Genomic DNA, 26,590 nt, shown 5'->3' on the forward strand with positions numbered 1-26,590 from the left:
TAAGGTTTCGTCTAAGATTTTTATAGTTTGAAGTCTTACATTTAGGTCTTTAATCCATCTTGAGTTAATTTTTGTATATGGTGATAGGGAGGGGTCCAGTTTTATTCTTTTGCATATGAATAGCCAGTTATCCCCAACACCATTTACTGTATAGGGAGTCCTTTCTCTATCGCTTATTTTTGTCAACTTTGTGAAAAACCAGATAGTTGCAGGTATATGGCTTCATTCCTGAGTTTTCTATCTTTCATTTTCTATGCATCTGGTTTTTGTACTGATACCATGTTGTTTTGGTTGCTGTAACCCTGTAGTATTAAGTCTGATAATGTGATGCCTCCAGCTTTTTTCTTTTTGCTTAGAATTGTTTTGGCTAGTCAGGCTCTTTTTTGGTTCCATAGGAATTTTAGAATAGTTTTTTCTAAATCTGTGAAAAATTACATTGATAGGTTGATAAAAATAGTGTTGAATCTGTACATTGCTTTGGGTAGTATGGTCATTTTAATAATATTGATTCTTCCACTCTATGAGCATGGAATGTTTTTCCATTTATTCATGTCATTTCTGATTTCTTCCAGGACTGTTTCATAGTTCTCCTTGTAGAGATCTTTCACCTCTTCAGTTAGATGCATTCCTAAGCATTTTATTCTTTAAATGGGATTGTGTTCTGATTTGGCTCTCAGCTTGAACATTATTATGTAAAGAAATGCTACTGACTGTTTGTACATTGGTTTTGTATCCTGAAACTATATTGAAATAATTTATCAGCTCAAGGAGCTTTTTGGTGCAGTCTTTAGGGTTTTCTAGGTATAGAGTCATACTGTCAGTGAAGAAAGATAGTTTGACTTCTTCTTTTCCTATTTAAATGCCTTTTATTTCTTTCTCTTTCCTGGTTGCTGTGGCCAAGACTTCTGCTACTATGTGAAATAGAAGTGGTGACAGTGAGCATCCTTGTCCTGTTCCAGTTCTCAAAGAGAATGCTTCCAGCTTTTGCCCCTTCGGTATGAGGTTGGCTGTGGGTTTGTCATAGATGGCTTTTATTATTTTGAGGTTATGTTCCTATAATACCTAGTCAGTTGAGAGTTTTTATCATGAAAGGATGATGGATCTTATCAAAAGTTTTTTCTGTGTCTATTGAGATGATCACATGGTTTTTGTTTTTAATTCTGTTTATATGGTAAATTATTTTTATTGACTTGCATATGTTGAACCAACCTTGCATAGCAGGAATAAAACCTACTTGATTGTGGTGAATTTACTTTTTGATGTGCTGCTGGATTTGGTTTGCTAGTATTCTGTTGAGGATTTTCGCATCTATGTTCATCAGAGATATTGGTCTATAGTTTTCTTTTTTCACATGTCTCAACTAGGTTACGGTATCAGGATGATGTTGGCTTCTTAAAATGAGTTAGGGAGGATTCCTTACTCCTTGATATTTTGGAATAGTTTCAGTAGTATTGGTATCAGCTCTTTGTACTTCTGGTAGAATTTGGCTGTGAATCTATCTGGTCCAGGGCTTTTTTTGGTTAGTAGGTTTATTATTAATTCAATTTCAAAACTTGCTAGTGGTCTGTTCAGGGTTTCAATTTCTTCCTAGTTCAATCTTGGGAGGTTGTGTGTTTACAGGACTTTATGCAATTTGTGTAGATTTTCTAGTATGTGTGCACAGAAGTCTTCATAATAGTCTCTGAAGATCTTTTGTATTTCTGTGGGACTGGTTGTAATGTCATCTTTGTCATTTCAGATTGTGCATATTTGGGTCTTCTTTCTTTTTCCCTTTGTTAATCTAGCTAGTGGTCTATCAATCTTGTTTATCCTTTCAAAAAACAAACTTTTGGTTTCATTGCTGTTGTGTATGGATTTTCACAACTCAATTTTGTTCAGTTCTGCTCTAATTTTAGTTATTTTCTCCTGCTGGTTTTGGAGTATGTTCTTATTTTTCTATTTCCTCTAAGGTGCAATATTAGATTGTTAATATGAGATATTTAGAACTTCTTCATGTAGGCATTTTGTACTATAAATTTTCCACTTAACAATGCTTTCACTGCATCCTAGAGATTTTGGTATGTTGTGTCTCTATTTTCATTAATTTCAATAATTTTTTTTGTTTCTGCTTTAATTTCATTGATTAACCAAAAGTTATTCATGAGTGGGTTCTTTAATTTCCGTGTAACTGTGTGGCTTTGAGAGAACTTCTTGGTATTGATTTTTATTTTTATTGCAGTGTGTTCTAAGAGTATGGTTGGTGTGATTTCAAATTTTTTAATTTATTGAGATTTGCTTTATAGCTAAGCATGTGGTCAATCATAGAGTATGTTCCATGTGCAGGTATATTCTGTGGTTGTTGGGTGGAGTATTCTGTAGATGTCTATTACAGCCAATTGATCAAGTGTTAAATTTAAGTCCAGAATGTCTTTGTCAGTTTTCTGCCTCAATGATCTAACTCTGTTAGTGGGGTGTTGAAGTCCCCTACTATTATTATGTGGCCAAGTCTTTCCATGGGTCTAGAAGTACTTGTTTTATGAATCTGGGTGCTCCAATGTCAGGTGTGTATATATTGAGGATAGTTTTCTTGTTGAATTGAACTCTATCATTATGTAATGCCCTTCTTTTTCTGTTTACTGTTGTTGGTTTAAAATCTGATATAAAATTAATGACCTCTGTAGATCTTTCTTCATCCCTTTACTTTGAGCCTGTGGGTATTATATGTGTGAGATGAGCCTCTTGAAGACAGCAGATGGCTGGGTCTTGTTTCTTAATCCGACTTCCCATGCTGTGCCTTTTAAGTGGGGCATTTAGACTATTTACATTCAAGGTTAGTATTGATATATGAGGTTTTGACCCAATCATAATGTTGTCAGCTGGTTGTTTTGTACACTTGATTGTGTAGTTGCTTTATAGGGTCTGTGGGTTATGAACTTAAGTGTGGTTTTGTGGTAGCAGGTATCGTTCTCTCATTTCCATATTTAGAACTCCCTTAAGGACCCCTTGTAAGGCTCATTTAGTAGCAATGAATTCCCTTAGCATTTGCTTATCTGAAAAGTGTTTTATTTCTCCTTTGCTTATGAAACTTAGCTTGGCAGAATATGAAATTTTTTGTTGGAATTTTTTTTCTTTAAGGATGCTGAGAATAGGCCCTCAATCTCTGCTGGCTTGTAAACTTTCTGCTGAGAAGTCCACTGTTAGCCCGATGGGGCTCCCTTTCTAAGTGATCCTTTAATTGCTTTTAAGACTTTTTTCTTTCACTTTGACCTCGGAGAATCAGATGACTATCTATCTTGAGAATGGCCATCTTGTATAGTATCTCACACAGATTTTTCTGAATTTCTTGAATTTGCATGTTGACCTCTCCAGTGAGACTGGGGGAATCTTCATGAACTACATATCCTCAAATATCTTTTCTAAGTTGCTTACTCTCTCTCCTCTTTAGAAAGGCCAATGAGTCATAGTCTCATTTGGTTGGTCTCTTTACATAATTCCATATTTCTCAGAGGTTTTCTTCATTTTTTAAATTCTTTTTAATTTTTGTCTGACTGCATTGATTCAAAGAACTGGTCTTTAAGCTTGGAGATTCTTTCCTCAGCTTGGTCTATTTTGTTGTTAATGCTTTCAAATGTGTTATGAAATTCCTGTAGTAAATTTTTCAATCCCAGAAGTTCAGTTTGGTTCTTTCTTAAAATGGCTATGTAGTCTTTCAACTCTTGGATCATTTTACTGACTTTCTTGGATTGGGTTTCAACTTTCTTCTGAATCTTGTTGAGCTTCCTTGCCCCACAGTTCATTCATTCACACCTTTCTCAGGTCCTGTTCAGGACTAGGAGCTGTCCTGGCACTCAGCAATTTCATGCAAGTTTGCTGGCTTCCTCCTTTTTCTGCCTCTGTTCTGCATTGCCTCTCTATTGAGTATTTTCTCTCAAAACATTTATTCAAAGTGTGATGATTTACTTGATATTTAGTTTTTCTCAGTGAGAGAAGCACTTCCCAGCTGTATAGTCAGTCATCTTGTCCCCTTCCCTGAAAAATGTACAAACTTAACTGAGCATCCTGTTTTCTCTGTCAAGTTTACTATGGATGGGTGACCCAGAAGTCATGCATGGTCCTGCATCTTTTATCATAGCACTCCATAAAAAAAGACAACTGACTTCTCACTTTGATGAGGAGAAGAAGAGAATTTTACTCTTTCATGTTCATGACAAGGAAACACAAGTTCTTGATGATATAAACTCATTTTTTCTACCTGTATGTGCTGAGCAAGAAAATTATGGAGATGGTACCAAGGAAGGCCCAAAAGTTTGGAGGAAGAAATATCACAGCTATGGTGATGGGTTAGAGAAAAATGGGGATGGGGAAAGTGGAGAAGGGTGATGGGTAAAACCACTTGGTCAGTTGTTGGTCTGGGATCCAAGAAGGAAGACAGGAGGCCTGACATACTTTGGACTAAGTCACTACCTAAATGAAGAGACCTTCACAGAATCTTCATACCACTTTTGTTAAGTTTAGAGTCAAAACATAAATACATGTTTACTTAATATCTTTGGAATTAAGACTAGCATGTATGTCAAGCACTTCACCTTTGTTAACTTATTTAATCCTGACAATAATTCCTCTATGCAGTTTCTACCATTCTTATGCACATCTTAAAGATGAAGATAGGTTGAATCACTTTTCTAAAGTCATACTATGAAAAAGTATCAAAGTGGGGACTCAAACCCAAGTCCAGCTGACTGCAGCACCTTACTCCTAACTGCTGCCCAGGACAGCTTTGAGATGTGACTCAGGAGTAACACTTGGTTACTGGATGCTGAATAAAGTTTATGAATTATTCAGACTTGTGGTATCTTTTTCCTTTTCCTTATTTGCACATAAGTCAGTTGATTGTTTAGTTGTACCTCTGCAAGGGAGAGAAAATATATAAAATTCATGCTGTTTCACGATGTCTAGTTAGTAGGCTCTGAAATTTGAGGGAGCAGTAAGACAAAAACTATGCATAAAATAAAGTTTAAGAATTACTAGCAGATTTCATTGGCTATACTAATCTTTTCCCCATTACTGCAGAGGTGTGGGGAGCAAACTGGTTTTTCATTGGGAATGGGACTACAAAAGCTCTATTAATGATAAGTAGTAAAACATTTTTAAAAAACGACACCAAAAGCTGTTCCATAACTCCAGACTATGGAATAAAAATCATTGAATGCTATTTCATAACTTCAGACTGTGAAATAAAAATAATTTACTTTCACCCTAAAGTCAACTGAGGAAAAAGTTATACAAATCTACACACAGAAATGTTTGCACACCCATGCATGCCTCCCACACATACAGCCCACCAGCACCATCGCACTCTCCAGTCTGTGTCTTTGTACACACTGCAGTGTCTGTGTAGAAAATGACATCTGCTGCAAAAGGTTAACCTGTCTTTTAAGGTTGCCTGCATTTTTTCAATTTTGATCCTAAATGGTTTGTTCTTGGTTCCTCTGGCACTTGCTGGCTCTCTCTTGCACTTCCACATTTCCAAGGCAGTATAGAGACACAAGAGTAAATTTAACCTCACCAAAGATGTCATTAAAATAACATGTAATCTCTTGCACTATGATTCTCTCCTTCTAGCAATATCTCACCCCTATGAGGCTGTTGTTAGAATCCTCATTTGTTAATGAGAAACTGAGGCATCAAAAAGCCAATCAAATTCCTAGTTAGGGCCGGGCACCATGGCTCACGACTGTAATCCCAATACTTTGGGAGCCCAAGGTGGACGGATCACCTGAGGTCAGGAGTTCAGGACCAGCCTGGCCAACATGGTGAAACCCCATCTCTACTAAAAATACAAAAATCAGCCAGGTGTGGTTGTGGGCACCTATAATCCCAGCTACTCAAGAGGCTGAGGCACAAGAATCACTTGAACCCAGGAGGTGAAGGTTGCAGTGAGCCAAGATCATGCCACTGCACTCCAGCCTGGGTGACACAGTGAGACCCTGTCTCAAAATAAATAAATTCCTAGTTAGATCCACATTGATGTTTAAAACTCATGACCCCTTACTTCCAGCCTGGAGCCCAGGTGATATATTTACATAAGGACTGGGGGAGTCCCAGCACTGCTTAGGGTACAAAGTGAGGACTGGGGGCGGGGTGTAGACCTCACAGGACTCAAAGCTGGGAAAGGCTTTATGGTGGAAGCATGCACCCCTGCGGAGAAAGTAGGAAGGGCAGAGCCTTGGACGGAACCAAGGCTCTACAATCCCAGCATTTGGGTTAAAGGGTAGGAACTCGGAGGGGAAAATACAAATGAGGGAAGAGGGGCAGAAGAGCAGAGCTTGATTTGCTTGTTTTGCAAAAAACAAGATTTGCTGCTTGAGCAACTGAATGCCACTGTGACTTCCCGGGCCAGTGACTGATAAAGTAGAAAAACTATTTGGAAAGAGGTATCACTATTCATAGAGAGGATGAATAAAAGTCTTAAGGGAAAACATAGCAATTTTGGAAGCTATCAGTTTTGTTTTTCACACAGAGCAAATCTGTTTTCAGAAGGCAGGATTTAAGATATAGAGAACATGAGCAGAAAGTACATTGGGGACCTATAACCACTGTCCTGCCAGAGTCCTGACAGTCAGAAGTGGGAGACTGGAGATAATATACTTTGGTTTAGAAATTCAGATTAATTTGCATTAAAGGATTTAATGTTCATATTCTCTATCATGCTCGGAGGTCTTAGTACAAGAAATTCCCTTGATTCCTTCAAAGCAAAGGGATAATGAACATTTTTGAGGCATCATATTTTGGCTCAGGCTTATCCTAAACTAACTCCTGTGTTTAAAGCAGGGCCAAGTGCAGGGAAGAAGAGAGATTTCTCTGAGAAGGTGCAATGAAAAGACCAGCTCCATGCAGGGCACTCTTCACGCTGATCTCTGACCAGTGCCCACCCTCAGAACAGCAGCCATTTGACACCTGGCCTACTGGTGAACTATCCCTTCTCTCTGAGCCAAAGAACTGACCCTCAGTTATCCCAGTCCCCTAAAATCAGGGAGGAGGTGAACATCAAGGTCATGCTCAGCACCATGAAGGGCACCTGAGGAATGCAGAGGAGTGGAACTGGGTTTGCTCTTCCAGAGAATATCTATGAAGTGCTTATGTCTGAGTGATACAAATGATGAGGTTGTATTTACATAAATTCTCCAAATTACCATAGCTCTGAGCCCCCGTCTGCCTCATAAGTGGAACCACAGCTTCTTTCAGACTCTCTCCCTCCTCCAGCATCTCCTATATTGATCAAGCCTCCTGTGCATCCTGCTTCTTTGCATTGCTGATGCCTCCTAAGGTTTAAGGACAATTGACTTCCCTGGGATCAGCCCTGGATATATCCACTTCCAAGATGAGGCTTCACTCTGCCCCAACAGGAAAATCTCATGAGAACACAATAGTTCTGCATCCCAAATCTGGGCTTTCAGTCTTACATAACTCTCTGCTGCGCAGTCCAGCTTGAGAATCCCCTCCCCATTCTCTAAAAACAGCCTGACGGATGCTCAGCCCCTGAGGTGAGGGAGGTGGCGGTGTGGGGCTTCCCTCACTGAGGGGCAGCTATGCACACGTTCGTGGTATACTGGGATATAAATCCAAGACAGAATAGTTTATCTGGAGGAAAAGAAAAAGGTAACAGTTGTTTCTATTTCTCCAATAGTAATAAGTAAAGAGAGCACTGGGTCATTTTTTAAAATTTATTATTAAATTTTTTAATTTAATAATAAATTTTTTAAAATTTATTATTAAATTTTTTAATTTAATAATAAATTTTTAAAAAATTATTAGAATTTTCAGTCTGAGTCAGTGGTGTGCTGGTAAATGTTTAACAACGAGCTCTCTAACGCAGGGGTGAGATAGGCCTGACTTGCCAATTCCCATCATATAAATATTTTCACCATTGTTAATTCCAAGTTACCAATGTCAAGCCAATCAGCTCACCCAATCCTGAAAGCATAATAATTGGCTCTCACAGTGTAAATTAGTTCAACTACTGTGGAAAACAGTGTGGCAATTCTTCAAAGACCTAGAGGCAGAAATACAATTTGACCCAGCAATCCCATTACTGGGTATATACCCAAAGGAATATAAATCATTTTATTATAAAGATACATGCGTGCATATGTTCGTTCCAGCACTATTCACAATATCAAAGACATGGAATCAACATAAATGCCCATCAATGATAGACTGGATAAAGAAACTATGGTACATAGACACCATGGAATACTATGCAGCCATAAAAGAAACAAGATCATGTCCTTTGCATGGACCATGGACATGGAATATATTGGAAGCTATTATACTTAGCAAACTAACACAGAAACAGAAAACCAAATAGCACATGTTCTCACTTACAAGTGGGAGTTGATGAAAACACACAGACACATAGGGTGGGGATCAACACACACTGGGGCCTGTCAGAGTTGGGGATGGGGAGAGGGAGAGTATCAGGAAGAATAGCTAATGAATGCTGGGCTGAATACCCAGGTGATGGGATGATCTGTGCAGCAGAACACCATGCCACATGTTTACTTATGTAACAAACCTGCACATCTGGCACATGTACCCCCTGAACTTAAAATAATAGTTGAAGAAAAAAAATTGGCTTTCGGCCAGGCGCAGTGGTTCATGTCTATAACCTCAGCACTTTGGGAGGCCGAGGCAGGCAGATCATGAGGTCAAGAGATCAAGACCTACCAGCTGGGCGTGGTAGCGCACACCTGTAGTCCCAGCTACTTGGGAGGCTGAGGCAGGAGAATTGCTTGAACCTGGGAGGCGGAGGTTGCAGTGAGCTGAGATGGCGCCACTGCACTCCAGCCTGGCACCTGGTGAAGGAGCGAGACTCTGTCTCAAAAAATAAAAATAAAAATAAAAAAAATTAGCTCTCAAAAGCAGGTGTCAGTGGCACCTTCATATATGGAAACATCGAATACTGTCTTTTCCATAAGAAATATTTCCACTTAGTTGGGAGACAAAATAAACTCCAGAAATTTATAGGAAATAGCACAAGATGGAACAAAACCAGAGTTTAAGTTGTAAGAACAAGATTCTAAGGAGGGAAGGAGGTAGCGAAGTCATGTCAGAATCTCTGTGGGGAAGGAGAAATCGGGAACTCGCTGCACTTTGACAGCAGCACAGGCCTGGTAACCAGGTCTTCTGGGGTCAAACAGTAGCATTGTTTCAGGCAGCCTGCCTGCCACTGGGAGATGTGAGGATGAAACTAACCTGCCTGCCATTGGGAGATGTGAGGGAACTCAATCACAGGGAGCCTGGAGAGAAGAGAGCAAGTGAGGAGGAGTTGGCTTTGGGAGGTGCCTGCGCTTTTGAACCCTTGAGAGGTAGATGGGAGCAAGAGGAACAAACCGAGGACTTAAGGTCAGTTAGACCTGGGTTCAAATCCTTCTTGCAATTGACTAGTTAGAAAATCCCAAGTTTCTAGTTAGAAAACACAACCTCTCACAGCCTGCTTCTATGGAATGAATGGGAATAACAACATTCCCTCCACTCCACGACTCAGGTTTGCTGGGAGAACCCAGTGGAACACCACAGGTGAGAACAGTTTCAAAACAATTAAGTGCTTTACATGTTCAGTATTATTACCACTTTCTTTCCTTCTAGGCCATTGGGAGGTTGAGGGTTGAATGTTATTGACTCATCAGGAAGGTGGGAGGGCAGGAAGTGACAACTCTCACTCCTGGAGGGAAGGAAGGGTGTTGATGGGGAGAAACCAACATCTCCCCAGACTATAAATTACAGATACCCAAAGGAGCCATGCATGTTAGACTCTGAGGCAAGAAATGACAACGTAAAAGTGCAATTTAGCAACCAGATGGAGACCCTGCCTAACATAAAAGGAAAGACATTAGTATGTCAGTCACTGTCCCATCAGGATCTAAAACCTTACAAAATCCTAGAAATTAAAGAAACAATTATCAGTCTTTTGGGGATCCTTATTTATTTATTTATCTTATTTTATTTTTTGAGATGGAGTTTCACTCTTGTTGCCCAGGCCGGAGTGCAATGGCACAATCTCGGTTCATGGCAATCTCCACCTCCCGGGTTCAAGTGATTCTCTTGCCTCAGCCTCCAGAGTAGCTGGGATTACAGGCATGTGCCACCACCCCTGGCTAATTTTGTATTTTTAGTAGAAATGGGGGTTTCTCCATGTTGGTCAGGCTGGTCTTGAACTCCCGACCTCAGGTCATCCACCCACCTCAGCCTCCCAAAGTGCTGGCATTACAAGCGTGAGCCACCATGCCCAGCCGGGGAATCCTTTTTAAATGAGTTTAACTTAGCTGCACACCTTTCCTTCCTGACCCAAAATAAAAGGAGTGTTTACTTTTCATCATTTTACATCACCCTTTGCAATAACTAAATCAATTCTGAGACATCACAAAACCAAATTAGAAACAGTCAAGAAAGAGGTTTTACTTAAAAGAGCTAGTGGGAATGAGAAAACCAAGGAAAAGAAGTTTGAGACATGGTAGCAAAAAAGAAATTCCTGACTGACAAGAGCAATCAGCTCCTCCAAGAAGAAAGAGAAAGACATTCAACCTTGGAGCTCAGATGCTGGGCCTGGTGATGGAGGCACCATTTTTGTGGGTTGGGCTTCACATCAAGGTAAACTTTGCTTAACCTCGCTACTTTCCTATGTCTAAATAAAGATGGCGACTGGTTTGCTAGTCTGTTGATCATGTCAAAAAATACTTCTGTTCTTTCCTCAAAAATTATTTTTTCTCTTCATAGTGGTGTGCTTGATAATTCAGGAGGGAAAATACTTGTTCGGAAGGTTGCTGGACAATCTGGCTATAAAGGGAGTTATTCCAACGGTGTCCAGTCATTATCCCTACCACGATGGAGAGAATCCTTTATCATCTTAGGTATGACCACATAGTGGAGAAACACTGCTAAACGTACCACGAGATGAAACGTGCTCTTTTCATTGTGCTATTTGTTTTTGCTTATGGCCTGCCTCATTTCATAAAAATTTGAAGCATTAGTTTTTCTGATAATTAGGATCATGAAACAATAAATTAGAACTACATGAAAAATCACCACGAAGTCAAATCTGAAAATACTAAAAGGCTTCAACTGCTTGTTTAATTACACTGCAGCTATCTGTAAGTCCAATCAGATTTTTAATTACATTAATTACATTTAATAGCTTGGGTTTTAAAACCAGTCCTTTAGTTACGCCAAACGTGCCTCATATCTAGAGCCTTATTCCTTGAGATTTCTGGTAAGTGGATAGATAGGTATTGTCATAGTATATCCGTTGTGTCATACACAATGGCCATATCAAGATGCAGTCTGTTCCATTGTTGGCAATGCTAAGTTTGATTCATTGGATACTTTGCCATATCTCTCCATGGCAAAGCTACCTCATAATTAATAAGCATCTGTAGGGTGCTGCATTAACATGCTCAAGTAGCTTGTTCCCCAATAAATTTCACCCAATGATTTTAACATCCATTGCTGATCCTCACTGTAGCAAGTATTAGTAAATGCAAATTATAATTTTTTCTAATTCCATCATTCCTTCCACATTTATTAGCTAATGTTCTTATATAAAGACTTTCTTTCCCCCTGTGCACCTATTATTTTTAAGTGGACTACGGACTCATAGATTGTGTTTAAAAATATAATATAATGTTATCATCTATGATCTTCATTTTTCTTTTTGTATTTTTATATTTTCTGAGATTCCCCAGTGGGAGCCCTTCAAGCTTTTGACATGTTCACGGTATTGCTTGAGTACAACACAATGTTCTATGCTCACCTTATACTTACCCTACTCTAGACCTGAATCTCCCATTTTCTCTAAGAATTTTAAACTAGATTGTAGCCAACTTCCTGGCCTCCAAACAAAATTAGGCACCTTGGGACTGTCCTGAGAAGGAGCCACTTACAGAAAACCAACTGAATAGGGAAGAGAGAAATGTTTTATGAGACTGTAGGCCTTCCAGTCTGGGTGGTTTTCTAGCACTGCTAGGCACCCCATGCCTCAAGCCCCTACTATCCTCCACTGACTAGAGTCGTAACAAAACAACAAACAGACCTTTTATTATTCTTCTCAACTTGAGCAATCCCTGTTTCCTTTTGCCTGCCAAATTCTACACACCCACGGTTCAAATTAAACTGGTTTCTTTGTCAGATAGTGGAAGGGTATCAACCACTGTACTTCCGGAACTTTGCCTTGTAACAAAAAATTCAAAACAGGAGCCATGTGAAAATGCTAATGTCTAGAATACAAATATGTTGAGATACAGAGAAATATAATCTCCTCATCGTACCAAGTAGATCCTGGCTAAATAAGGGCATTTCAGCCTCAAGTGCTCAGTCTGCAATCCAAGAATCTCAAAAGAGGTTTAAAAGAAAAATTAATTCTATGGCAGTAGAAATGTTTTGGGCTTTTTAAGTGAAAATCAATCTGCTGATATTATTCCCTATAAATCTCAGCTTCCGTCTCTCCTGATTCGACCTAGTGACATTTAACCGAAAATACTTTTTGCCAATGATAATAAACATTTGTGCTTCTGCACTTGGAAGCCTCTCTTGAATGGATGAGTTAGGAGCTCACTGCAGCATAAGGATTGATAACTGACCGGCAGCCAAGGAACGCTTCCCATTATTCAGAGGCTCATGGCCAGTAAATTTAACTGGATCATGTCCGAATCCTCTTCTGAAGGCTCAGGTGCCACCATGACCTTTCTCTAGGTTTTTATTTCTAATTTTCATATGCCCCTGGGATCCTTAACTAGTTCACTTTGGTGGGCTAAGAGAGGGAGTGAAAAGGGATATATACATTTATGACCCGCATGATCTTTGCACAGCCCAGGGGTATGAAATGTCAGTGAGGGACCCCCTATTACTTCCCTTTTATTCTTTGATCCACATTTCAGGGAACTGAGCTCATGTTTCTTTTCCTTCTGAATAGAAACAGAAAAAAAAAATCATCAGGTTTTAGATGTGAGAAGAACAATAAATAGAGAAGATTTCTCTTCCTCACTTTCTGTAGATAAAGTGTGGCCTACAGCCATGGGGCCCTCCCAGGACCTAAAATAACCTCAATCATTGGCATTTGAAGCAGGCCTCGACATTGGCGGAGGATTTGGAAATGCCAGGTTCTGTTCCCCAGGTGATTTTAATGAGGTGAAGTAATGCAAGTGAGCCCATACACGTGGCATTTATACAGCAGAACAAATTTTTGCATCTCTATGGAGATATATAGTTCCAAAACATCTTAACATTTTTTCCATTAGATGCCTACAACTTTGTGTAGTAAGTAGGGCCATGTCATTATTCCTATTTTCTGAATGAAAAAACAAGAGCCTCAAAGGTTGGGGCAGTTAATTAAAGGTAAAATAGAAACAGAAACCTAGATTGTCTTACTCCTAAACCCAGGTTCTTCCTGAGACCTTGTTGCTCTTTCTGCTTCATGATCCTACAATCCCTTGGCCAGTAGGAAGGTTGGCAAGATAATGCACTAGATCCTCCTCCACCCACCTAGGCCCTCCAGGCAACACTGCTCACCATCTCCTTCACATCCTGTGAAAGTATTCCCTCCGGATGGGAGAAGAAATGCTTTCATTACTAGATGTAATATCGGCTAATAGGTAGTACCCTACTAAGGTACTACCTATTAGCCAATAATGCCCTACCAATATATTTTAATTTTTTTTTTAAGATGGAGTCTCACTCTGTCACCAGGCTGGAGTGCAATGGCACAATCTTGGCTCACTACATCCTCCAACTCCCTCGTTCAAGGGATTCTCCTGCCTCAGCCTCCTGAGTAGCTAGGATTACAGGCACATGCCACCATGCCCAGCTAATTTTTGTATTTTTAGTAGAGATGGAGTTTCACCATGTTGGCCAAGATGGTCTTGATCTCCTGACCTTGTGATCCGCCTGCCTCAACCTTTCAAAGTGCTGGGATTACAGGCATGAGCCACTGTGCCCGGCCAGTATTTTAATTTTAACAGAGATCTAAGCATTAAGATATTCTCACACTGAATAAATACTTCTTGAGCAACTACTTCATGACAGAAAAAAACTGCTTTGGGCTCTGAAAATTCAACAGTAACCAAGTCAGACAAATGACTTGCCTTCAGGGAGCTTACTATATTCCAGCAGCACTCTCACTTTAATTGTGGAACAAAGCCCATATGGTAGAATTTCAGGCATCCTTTTATGGTTGGAAGAAGACTTTGGTAATTTTTTTTGTGCTTCATCTTTTCTCTGATAGACATTACCAATCCTCCTCCTTGCCTGGTAACTCCCGTGTCTCCCCCTGGGTGGGTAACACATGGTTTTTTCCAAGGTTGACCTATATTTACCAACTTGTAGTTGTTCTGTTGTGAAATTCAAATGAATCCCACAGGGTCTGTGAAAGTGAGAGGTAGCCAGCCTATGACCAGAGTACTCCATCATCTCAAAGGAGAGCATGTGAAAGGCTTCTCATTCATCTGCTGATATAATCAAACATTCGAGGCCACACAGATGAAAACCTTAGCTTCCATGTCACATCTTCACGGGTGAGAGAAGGGTTGCTGATGTTAAACAACTCTGAGTCATGGAGATTTGGCTGCTTCCATTATGATAGTAAAGCTATATGGGAAAAGAAAATGCCACTTGACATTCTCATTGTAATCAACAACTTTTTTTTTTCTTTTTTGCAGAAAGTAAACCCAAAAAGGGTGTAACCTACCCATCAGCTCTTACATACTCATCATCCAAAAGTCCAGCTGCCCAAGCAGGCAAGTGCTCACGTGTGATTGAATCTAACCCTTGAGTTCATAAACACGTGATGTGTTTTGGGAGACAGCAGAGAAATTAACGTCCTAACCGGTCAAGCTCCACTGGCTCTGGCAATATTTTAACAGATGCCAGGAACATGGCCACAGAAATCAATGAGATCAGATGGCTGGGGCTAAAAAGTGAAAGCTTTATTTTTTGTTTTTGCAGTCCGAGATTGTGTCTCTATATTTGTGTCATTTTCATTCAGATTGTTGCCTTGAGTTCTACTGTATTGTTACTTTAGAAAATGACATGACATTCTGTCTGGAAATGTTTCCTGGCAGCTGAAAGGAAAAAGGCTGTCTACTTAGGTATGAAATGAAGAGAAGCAAAGAGAACGAGGTGGTTTATGTGATAACAGCAAGCTGCTAATCCGAATAACCCAGGCCAAAAATACACCGTCTATGGGGTTGTGCCAACCCAGCTTCCATGGGAACTACAAAAGTGGGTATAGGTAGACTTCGGGCCAAGAAAATACCTCTTTCTAGGTTTCTGTGTTAAATCAAGAACTGTACTATGCATTATTGTGTCTCCAGAGGTGTTTTGATTTCCCACACAAAGAGAAACTGTGAGTTGCTTTATAATGGGATTGTGCATTGCTTCCAGAAACTTGCTGGGCTAGCTAATATGTTATGAGCCTGATAGTTCAGGTTCTATTCCTGTACTTAAGGTGAACATGGTTTAAGAATAGCAGTAGAACAGCATTTATGGAGCATTTGCTGTATGCCAGGCATCATTCCAAGAATTTTACCTGATCAGGCCAGGCGCAGTGACTCATACCTATAAGCCCAGCACTTTGGGAGGCCGAGGTGGGTGGATCATGAGGCCAGGAGTTCGAGAATTTTATCTGATCATTGAGTTTAATCATCATAAACCACTAACAGCCTATAGTACTGCTCTGGCTCTTTGAGGAAAATGCAACACGGAGAAGTTAATTACTCTCTGTCAAACAGAAACCCCTCTCTAAACCATCATTCTAGATTTTCTTATGCTAATAGTATGTATATAGATTCCTGATTTTCATGATTTGAGGAGCCTTAGCATACACATAAGGAATGTTTTTTGTCTTTTCCCTTACTTACTGCTCTGGCTCCATCTATCTAATGACGTTTTAATGAGTCCAGTCGTCTAGTCCTGTCTGTTTAGTTGCAAGTATACAGCTATCCCCACCTCCACCTGTGAACTGGCAGCGGGTGCTGGTGCCTCTTGGGCCATTTCTGAGATATGGCTTGTTCTTTTTTGGCCTGGGCACAGAGAAGACGAATGGGTGGCAGAGGTCTCCTTAACTGGCTGGTGTCTCTATTGTTTCATCTGGACTTGTGGCTCTGCAGAGCCAGATGAAAGACTGATTCCTGAGTAGGTGATATGTGTAGATATCAAAGGCAAGGGGACAGTGTTTCATTTTAGCCTGACACCCTCTTCTTGGACCAGAAATCTGTGCCCTCACTCCTTTCTCCAAGGTAGATACCCATGCTAGGTTCCAGCAGCACCCCCTGCCCCCCGCAGCCCCTTCACACAGAGCCATAGGAACAGCCAGGCTTCTTTTTAGCCCCCTCTGGGGTCTGAGAACTGGGATGGGGTGCGGTTGCCTTCCTCCTTGCATTTTGCTGCACCCCCAGCTGCCGAGATCTGCTGGCCTGGGCCACTCCAGCTGCGCCCCTCCCCCTCTCAGAGATCCCTGAGGCAGAAAAAGTCCCCAAGTTCACATACAGCCCCCAACTTTAGGGACCACATGTCAACACTCCCTATTTTTACCCTGAGTGGGAGGGTGCTTCTAGACTCCCAGAATACACCCCCAAAACTCTGCAACTCTGTTGCAGCACTGCACGCCTGTGATGGGTATGCAGAAAGACTGGAGGGAAATAAGATGCCCACCTGCCCTCCTGGCAAGTCCCCACAATCTTAATGAATGACTCTCTTAAAGCACCTTCATTTGGCTTGGGTGCAACAAAGAGTGAAGGAAGGGAGGAAATATCATCTGACTCTGAACACAGCACTCTCTAAAAGGTGGCTTCTGACCCCTCCCCTTCTTCAGGTCCTTTCCTTCTGTTCACTGGCCTGGGATGGGGGTGTCGGGGTTTTGTCCAGGTTCTGGTGGAATGAAGTCACCCATGGGAAGTTCAGTGGCACCTCTCCTCTTTCAGAAAGGGATACTTGCTCCCTTCTGGCTTCAGCTTTGGGCCTGTGTCTGGACAGCAGGAAGGGCCACAGAACCTCCAGTGACTGTAGCTGTCTGTCCAGTGCGCTCTCTGTGCCACACACCTGCACTACAGTAACCCCAAGGCAGAGTGCCAGTAACTTCCCTTTTCAGATGAGGAAGTTGGCCTTTAGAGAGGTTTAGTAACTCACCCACGGGCACAGTTCTAAGCAGCTCAAAAAGTATGCAAACTCGGTATCCCCTTAAAGCAGGGAAAGTTGCAGGGAAAAGAGCTTAGGGGAGAGAAACTATAGCCAAATGATAACTCAGATAATAAAAGTCTACTTGGCTTGTACAGTCTTTCTCCACAGCAGAGATGATTTCTAAAACTATTTACCCCAAGCACCATCCATCCCCAGCAAGAACTTGTTCCAGATGTCCAAGTCGTTGACATCCACAAGAAGTGCAGGTGGCCAAGGGTGCTTCTCGTGAAATTTATAAACTAGCAAGAGCCAGGCATTGCTGATGTCACTTGTCCCCTTGACCATACCATTTAAACTTCTAATGACAGTATCACTAGGCATTACTATCATCTGCTTGTTACTAGATTATCTGTGATGGTCAGAGTCTGAAAAATTATTTACTCCTTCATTTCATTCATTCATTTATTCATTCAGTATTTACACTGAGTGAGCATCTCCTATGTGCAAGACCCTGAGCTAAACTACCAGCATTCCAACATAAAAGGGATTCCTGTGGACAGAAGCAGCTCTCTCTTTAAAGTCTTAGTCCCTAAGTCCTTAGTCTAACTTAGGAGTAAGTTTTCACAAATTCAAATAAAAATGAGCGCAATTAAACAAGTGGTCCCCTTGGTCTTCCTTAAACGATAAAATTCCTTTCGACATTAGGGGAAGCAGAAGAGATGCAGGGTGAGCAGCTGTTCAGGTCTCAGCATTGCACCTCTAAAATGTGTCCCGTCTCTCTGAGATTATGAATTAACAGGTTAATCAGGCTAGGATGACCCCTGAAAGCATGACAACCTTCTGTCCTGGGAAGTTACCTCCCTCAAAAACTAGAAGGCACTTTGATTTGCCCTGTGTGGCTCACACTGAGAACAGGCATTCCCTGAGATTTAAATGCTGTCTGCCCCCTACCCCCTATCCCCACCCCGCCCCCTGACATTTAGCAACCATTAGGCAGGCAGCTGATTTTTGACTTAGAGCCTTGAGGTAAGTAAAAACAGTAAGTTTTTATTTAAATAAAAACAGGTAAGTGTTGGTTTGTAGAAGTTTATTAAAAAAAAAAAAAAAAAAAAAACTAGGAAGGCACATTCCTAGTACCACAGCAAGAGAAGGGAAAGTAAATCTTTGTTAGAGGCTGCTGAGCTGGTATGGGAAAAACCCTCCTGCCTTCCCTGACTGTCTGCTGAGTCCCTCGCTGTGGCTCTCAAATCAGAATTCCACGGCCCACCCTGAGTCCAGTGAGTCAGAATCTCTGCAACCAGGGCCCTGGGACCTGCATTTTAACACATCTACTGTGGTTCTAACGATGAGCCAGGTGCGGGGAGCTGTGTGGCACCTGCTATGTTTGAGAAGGTGGCTGCCGGGAGCTCTCTGACCATGCCCAAATAAGGAATATGTGTAGAGTTTAAGAGAAGTTTTGAAATCCTTTCCCATAAAAATCTTTGAAAAACAATCAAACCTCCATGTAGCTGAGATTGCATGAAGAAGCTATTTTACTAGGTTTTTTTTGTTGTTGTTGTTGTTTTCCAAATGGCTCACGAAGAACTTGGTTCCATGAAGAATTCACCTTGGATCGAATCAAGGACACTATGTTCAGTGAGGAATTGGGAACAATTGGGATAGGAGGAGTCATTTTTCTCTATCTTCCCTCTTAAAGACAGTTCTAATCCATGAAGGAGGGCAGGCAGAAACAGCAGCCCACGGAAGCCCATGGAAACCCATGGCTGTTAGTTGAATTTAAGATGCACTTGACGGCATCTGCATTATAAGCTAGTGATACAAAGACTGCCCTCGGGAGAGTGAACCTTTCTCTAGCAAATCAATTTTAGCAAAGGCAGACTGAGATAGTCAGAAGCCTGGAGATTAGCCTATGGTGTGACAAAAAGATAATTCAGATTTTCAATATACAGTAAGTTTTAGGTGGCAAAAAAGTTCACTATTTCCAAGTAGTTGTATTTTTAGTACATTGCAGTTTCATGAATAATTTACAAGTAAACTAAATTGTCAGTTTATGTTTCTTTCCAGACTATTAATTACATCCTATTTCATAAAATATATAAGTGGGTTTGTTAAATGGCTTTTCCCTAGATGAAGTAGGTCAAACCTGGGCCTGCACCTCCCTGAAGAGGCATTAATACCTGGTAGCATTTACCAGAGGGTAAGACGGAGAAATTAGAAACTTCCCTAATACCTGTTATGAACGTTCAAACTCTTTAAAATAATGGAAATGTCATAAATCAGGCAGATTCAGTTTTGCCTGAGGATGGCTTGAAGACTGGCTGAACCCCCGAGGCTGCTCCCAGCTCTTTAGTGATTTGTCTGGCGCAGGCTACAGGCAGATTTAAAGGTGACCACCTTAGCAACAAACAAGGCAATTGAAAGATCGGCTTCCTGCCTTGACCTGGTAATGCCTGCAAGAGCAGACTGAATGGCTAAATTCCAACCCAATTCCAGACTACTGTTTGCTGACCTGCTCTCCCAAGTCAGTGCTGTGATTCCTGCAGAAGATGGCAGAGTCAGGGTGGGGAAATGAGCAGGTGCTGGTGCTGGCGGTGGGTCTAAACACCCCACCACACATTTGTCTGCATCGCTTGTCCAGGACTATGATTGTGACACTATTTTCCTGGATGTTGTACAATGCCAAAGGGGAAGGTGAATGGTTCCCACCGAGACAGAAGCATCTTCTTATTTCAGATGTCATCTCCTTGGCCTGCTGTGCTGTGTAATAAAAACACATCAACCCTAAGCAGAGTAAGGCCAGAGCTGGGATGCTGTCGTAGGCTGAAAAACACCCTCGAAAAGACATCCGCATCCTAATCCCTGGAACCATTAAATGTTTCTTTATATGGAAAAAAATGTGGGGAGGCTTTGCTAATGTGATTAAATTAAGGATCTTGAGATGGTGGGGCGGGGGTTATTCTGGATTCCCCAGGTGGGCTCTAAATGCAATCACCGGCATCTTTGTAAAAGGGAGGCAGAGGGAGATTATTTTACATCCATAGAGGAGGAGATTGTATTAGTTCATTCTCACACTGCTATAATACTATAAATTACCCAATACTGAGTAATTTACAACCAAAGGAGGTTTAATTGACTCACAGTTCCACATAGCTGGGGAGGCCTCAGGAAACTTACAATAATGGCAGAAGGGGAAGCAGGCACGTCTTACATGGTGGCAGGTGAGAGAGAAAGACAGAGAGAGAGAGAGCGCGCACGCAGATAGGGAAAATCTGCCTCATAAAACGATCAGATTTTGTGAGAACTCACTATCAGGAGAACAGCATGAGGGACACCACCCCCATGATCCAATCATGTCCCACCTGGTCCCTCCCTTGACAGGTACGGATTCTAGGGATTACGATTTCAGATGAGACTGGGGTGAGAGCACAGAGCCAAACCATATCAGAGGTCATGTGAAGACAGAGCAGAGAAACAGCTGAGGATGCTGGCCTTGAAAACTAAAGTGGCACGGCCACAAGCCAAGGAATGCCAGTCCACAGAAACCAGAAGAGGCAAGAAGCAGAGTCTACCCTACAGCCTCCTGAGGGAGCTCAGTGTTGCTGACACCCTCAGTTTGACCCAGTGATGCTGATTTCTGACTGCTGGCCTCCAGAACTGTGAGAGAATAAATTTCTGTCATTTTAAGCCACCCAGTTTGTGGTAGTTTGTTACAGAAGCCCTAGGAGCCAATACAGATGCACAGGGACAGAAGCTACCGTGCCCCCAGTGGGGCCCAGCAGGCACAAGCAGCAGCAGGTTGTTCCTTCCCAGGACTGAGGAGCTGTTCACTTTGGGGGCCATCGTGTGTCTCCCTGAGAACCCGCAGTTCTCAATGCTCAGTGGGTAGTCACTTGTTCCATTGCTCTAAACCTTCAGAGATGTCCTCAGAGCACCAGAGCACTAACAAACTGAGACTTGCTTTATAGGGAGCCAACTACAGTGGTGTTTAAAACGAGAGAAGCAATCTAAATCATCATGCATGGATGAAGAGTACCATTTAGAAGTAGAATCTAGGCCAAGCACACTGGCTTGCGCCTGTCATCCCGGAGCTTTGGGAGGCTGAGATGAAGGAATTGCCTGAGGCCAGAAGTTCAAGACCATCCTAGGCAACACAGGAAGACACTTTCTCTAAAAAAATAAAAATAAAAAATAAAAATTAGCAGGTATGGTGGCTTGCACCTGTAGTCCCAGCTACTTGGAAGGTTGAGGTGGGAGGATCACTTTAGCCCAGAGGTTCAAGGCTGCACTGAGCTATGATTGCACCACTGCACTCCAGCCTGGGTGACAGAGCAAGATCCTGTCTCTAAAAAGAAAAAAAAAAAGTAGAATCCAGTTAGTTATGTTACCCCATTTTACAGATGAGAAAACTGGCGCCTGGAGGAGTTGACTAGTCATGAACTAACCTAAACTAGAGCATCTAGAATGCAGTCTCTAAGACTAAGTCATAGTGAAAGCCCCATAAGTACCTTCAATCTTCTATTCCAAGGCCAATGCAAATCGAAACAGCAAAAAACAAAAACAAAAAACGTGTACATGAACCATTGCTAGTGGTGCCAGGCAAATTAATCCAGCAATTAATCATGTTCTGCCTTGTCTATATTCTATGTTGCTGCAGTTTTGACCTGTCATTTATTTTATCACTACTTAATCTTTGGTTGATTGAGTGACTGCTCTGAGAGTATACATTCTTTCAGGCAAGAATGTGGCTGTTACCTGGGTTTCACCCTTCACGGTGGCTAGCACAGCTCCATGCTCATAGCTAGTGTTCAATCAACATTTATTTTATTTCTAGTTCTATAAGAGTTTACAGGTTATTTTGTGGGCCCTAGTATAATTCCATTTTCTTACAGGTGAGACCACAAAAGCCCATCAGAGGCCACCCATTCCAGGGACAACTGCACAGCCGGTCACTCTGATGCAGCTTCTGGCTGTCACTGTAGCTGAGGCCACCTCCACCACCTTGCCAAGGCCATCCCTTTCTGCAGCTTCTACCACCAGCAGCCCCAGACCACAGCCTGTGGGCCACAGGAGCCAGGAGATGGGTCAGTAGGTAGACCATGTGTTGCTTTGTACTAGGGAAATCGGAAATGGGGCTTTTAGAGTGACAGCTCTGTCTGAGCATCTATCGGGCTGGGTGAATGGGGAGCACTGGAGCACTGGGCCAGGAGTATGTGATTGCATCCTCCCCCTAGATTCAAGGGAGGATATAGATTCAAAAATAGGACTGCTATTACCATAGGGATACCTTCCTATTGCAAAATCCTCATTTCTCCAAAAGCTCAGCGGAGGGGATGGTAGATTTCTATGTAAACATTGCTGGGGTTTGTTGTTACTGGTTTTTAAGTGACAAATGGCTTATACTTGAAAGTCTTCAAATATTAAAAGCAAACAAAACCAAAAGAATCCCTTTAGGAAAAGTCAGATAGCTAACATTTTTGTTTCTTTTCTGATGGCTTTTTGTCTTACTACTTTACCCATTGCTCAAATCATGTTGAAGGTTTTATCGAAGTCCAGTTTACGGACTTAATCTCAGACTACAACAAACAGGGCCTTAAGAGCCCATCTGATCATTTGATCTCGAGTTTCTGCACAGACTTATACCTACACCATTCTAGGTTAATAAGCGTCTTTAACCTGGAAGGAAAAAATAGCACCAGGTGGGCAATATTCAGAAAACATTGGTAGGACAATAGGGGAAGTCCAGCTGCAGAAGTTTTCACCAGTTCAAGAACTTTTCTAGCAAAGGGGTGAGAACTTCTGCACCTGGAGTTCCCCTATTGTCCTACCAATGTTTTCTGATTTCCCACCTGGTGCTACCTTTTCCTTCCAGGAGGAAGTACTCAGGACTTGTTCTTTTCAGTCTCACCTCCAGCTTCCAGTCACTACTGCCACAAAGTATGACCTTTCTCCCTCCCTGCTCTCATAGCAGAAGCCAACTACCTACCTGTCCATCTTTTTATTTAAAAAATGCAAATCAGGCCAGGTGCAGTGACTTATGCCTGTAATCCCAGCACTTTGAGAGGCCAAGGCAGGCAGATCACTTGAGTTCAAGACCAGCCTGGCCAACATGGTGAAACCTCATCTCCAGTAAAAATATAAATATTAGCCAGGTATGGTGGCACGTGCCTATAGTCCCAGCTACTCAGGAGGCTGAGGCTGGAGAGTTGCTTGAACCCAGGAGGTGGAGGCTGCAGTGAGCTGAGATCACACCACTGCATTCAAGGCTGGGTGACAGAGAGAGACTCCGTTTCAATAAATAAATATATATACATATTTGCAAATCGACACTTTGAATGTGCTAGACCGTTTTCTGAACACCTTACAAACATTTATTAGCCTATTGAATTCTCTATAATAACCCTATGAAGTAGATTTATGACTTCTATTTGAATAATCCATTGTATTGATGAGGAAACCAAGGAGTAAGGCAGTGAGGAAACTGGTCCCAGGCCACACAGCTGGGAAGTAGCAGAGCTGGAATTCCAACTCCAGCAGCCTGGCTCTCCTCTTCCTTGCAGGGGGTCATCCCTGCCAAAAATGAACACCCAGGCCCAGGCAGAGCACATCTCAGCATGATTGGTGTGGCAAAATTAGAAGGTACTTGGCCCAGCCAACTTCTTTAATTAATAATAAATAACAGAATGCATGTAGTACATATATTCCATGGACCAGGCATGCTGCATGCATTATTTTAATCTTTGTAATAACTTTTTTAGATAGGAATTATTATTATGCCATTTTATGGACAACTTATTGAAGAAGCTGTGATATTAAGTCCCACAATAAGAATACCACAAAAAGAATTTTTGTGTCCTGCAATACATCAAACACTCCTCCACCATTCTATTCCTGTTCAACTCATGATAACATTAACACAGCTGCACAATACTTGACAGCTAAAGAGAAGCAGAAAGGATGCTGGATGGCAAGGGTTCACAGGGGTTCCATAGCCAGAAGTTTTCCTTTTTAACATTTCGGGCTCTTGACTTCAGATGTCTTGATTCTTTCACAGATTTTTGAGTATCTGAGTAAGTTGTGTGCTCCTGTTTTCTCCTTAGAGGACTTTAAATTCTTACATAACACATATAACTAAATATGTGGCATATTTATTTGGCTACATTGGGAGCTTGGAAATCCTGTTGCAAGTTGGGCTCTGCTTGTGGAAAACCTAAGAAACTTGAAGTAGTGGCTCCTAACCTGGCAAAGCCTCATTATTCCTGGCTTGAGAACAGGAGCTTTGGACAACAGCCTCCCAGCCCATCAGTGTTCCTTCTTCATCCTTGTCCAGCGCCTACTTCCACGCTGACCCATGGAGTGCTAGACAAATGCTCAGAGCAAGCAGGCCGTAATTGCTGGGATAGGAGTCAAACTGGGGAAGGAGGGAAAGCTTTCTAAAAGTTGTACTGACTACTCAAAGAGTTTCTGAAGGTCTAAAAAGAAGTGAAAATTAATATTTAATTCTTTATGTCTTTTTAAAATAAAAGTATTCATGAGCTACTTTCCAGAAACCATACAATTCACTGATTTAAAGTGTAATTCAGTGGGTTTCATATATGGCATCGGGTTGTGTGACCATCACCACAATCAATTCTAGAATATTATCATCCCCTAAAAGAAATCCCATACCCACAAACAGTTACTCATCATTTCCCCAACCCCTCCTCCCCAGCACTAGGGTAGCCAATTGACTTTCATGAATGCCTATCTTAATGAATAACTATAGATATTTGCTGTGATATTTCAGCCCAACTATATTAAATAATATTTAGATAACTCATTTTTTCCTTCAAATGAGCTGAAAATTACAAAGCAAGTCTCCTTATACTGCTGATAGACAAGTGAGTTGCTGACATTGCACTTACTAAAGATTTTTCCTCTTTTGTTTTTTTTTTGAGACGGAGTCTCACTCTGTTGCCCAGGCTGCAGTGCAATGGTGCGATCTCAGCTCACTGCAACCTCTGCCTCCTGGGTTCAAGCAATTCTCCTGCCTCAGCCTCCTGAATAGCCTGGAACTACAGGCATGTACCACCACACCTGGCTAATTTTTGTATTTTTAGTAGAGATGGGGTTTCATCAAGTTGGCCAGGCTGGTCTTGAACTCCTGACCTTGTGATTCACCCACCTCAGCCTCCCAAAGTGCTGGGATTACAGCATGAGCCACCGTGCCCAGACAGATTTTTCCTCTTATATATGTGACTATAGGCAAAAGGTTCTAGAACTGGTTGTGGACAGGGTGTTCAAGCAAAACCTAATTCACTTATTCATTCAACAAATGTTTTATTGAACACCCACTATGTGCCAGGCACTTTTCTAAATCTGGGCTACGTCGATGAACACATCCCATCAAGATCCCCGCAACAAGTTGCTTCAGCTTAGGACACCTGAAGAGCAATTAGCCAAAACAGGAGCTACCTGTGTTTGGGGTCTGTGAGTCATTTGTACTACAAAATGGGATAAAGATCTGCCTCTGAGACAGGACATGGGAACTTGGAGAGGGCTCAAGGGAGAGTAGAAAGTACACAGCAGGAAGAGACAGGGGCTCTCCCAGCCCAAGTAGAGAAGCTGATGCAGGTGGAAGGTGGGGCTGGATACCAAGGCCACATCATGGTCCCTTAACTGACCCATGAATGTACAAAACAGCAAGACAGAAGGGAGCAAGTCAAGGCTGGGGGTAAGGGAACCAAGAACCAGAGCACTAGGGACTTCTCACAGGGCAGGAAGGAGGCTTCCTTCATGGGAGTGACCAAGGACAATGGCATCCTCAGAGACAGCGCAGGAAGCCTGGAGAGTCGGATCTCTAGATAAACTTAGGAAAGAGTTCTGGAAAAGATGGAAAATCCCTCCAAGTTCAGCTATAGGGCTGGCTGAATCTACCACAGGCTAAGGAGGTGGAGTGGCTGTGCCTTCCATTGTTTTCCTAATCAGGTTCATTTCAAGACATGCGGTTGCCTCAGCTGAGCTAGCATTGAACTTGTCCACAACAAAGGGTAGACCAAGGAGGGGAGAAGAGCGCCGCCTAGTGGCAGGAAATAGCGATGATTGTGGTCCTTCACCTTTCTATCTTTGGTTCCACCTTCTGACCAAGGGCCGCTAAGGAGGAAGAAGAGTGAAATTTGAGGCAGGAAGAGAGGCCAGCATCTATCACTGCCCATTCCTTCCACATAGTTTCCCTTCTTATCAACACATCTCACCAGTGAACGCTTATCTTCCTTATCTAAAGAAGGCTCTTCCTAAAATCCAGTCTTACAAATAGTAAGAAAAAGACAAATATTCCAAAAGAAAGATGGGGAAAGTTCACAGCCAGGCAAGCCACAGTAGAAGAACTACAAATGGCCAAAAAAAAAAAAATTATAAAGATGTTCGGCTTCACCAAGAATCAAATAAGTGCAATTTAAACAACAAAATT

The 26,590-nt window shown here is 41.9% G+C and overlaps 1 protein-coding gene across 4 annotated transcripts in view; it reads left to right on the forward strand.

Moving 5' to 3' along the window:
- Nucleotides 1-26,590, forward strand: part of VIT (vitrin) — a 123,576-nt gene that overhangs the window by 54,001 nt on the left and 42,985 nt on the right. For all 4 annotated transcript variants that reach the window (XM_021674417.2, XM_064363995.1, XM_064363997.1 and 1 more), the window contains 3 exons: nucleotides 10,756-10,889; nucleotides 14,688-14,765; nucleotides 22,035-22,226. In XM_021674417.2, the coding sequence (XP_021530092.2) occupies nucleotides 10,756-10,889; nucleotides 14,688-14,765; nucleotides 22,035-22,226 (404 nt within the window). The remainder of the gene's footprint in view (nucleotides 1-10,755; nucleotides 10,890-14,687; nucleotides 14,766-22,034; nucleotides 22,227-26,590) is intronic.

The sequence above is a fragment of the Aotus nancymaae genome, unplaced genomic scaffold (assembly GCF_030222135.1).
Source record: "Aotus nancymaae isolate 86718 unplaced genomic scaffold, 86718_ANA_hifiasm-v0.15.2.pri h1tg000057l, whole genome shotgun sequence".
In the NCBI taxonomy this organism is placed as follows: Eukaryota; Metazoa; Chordata; class Mammalia; order Primates; family Aotidae; genus Aotus; species Aotus nancymaae.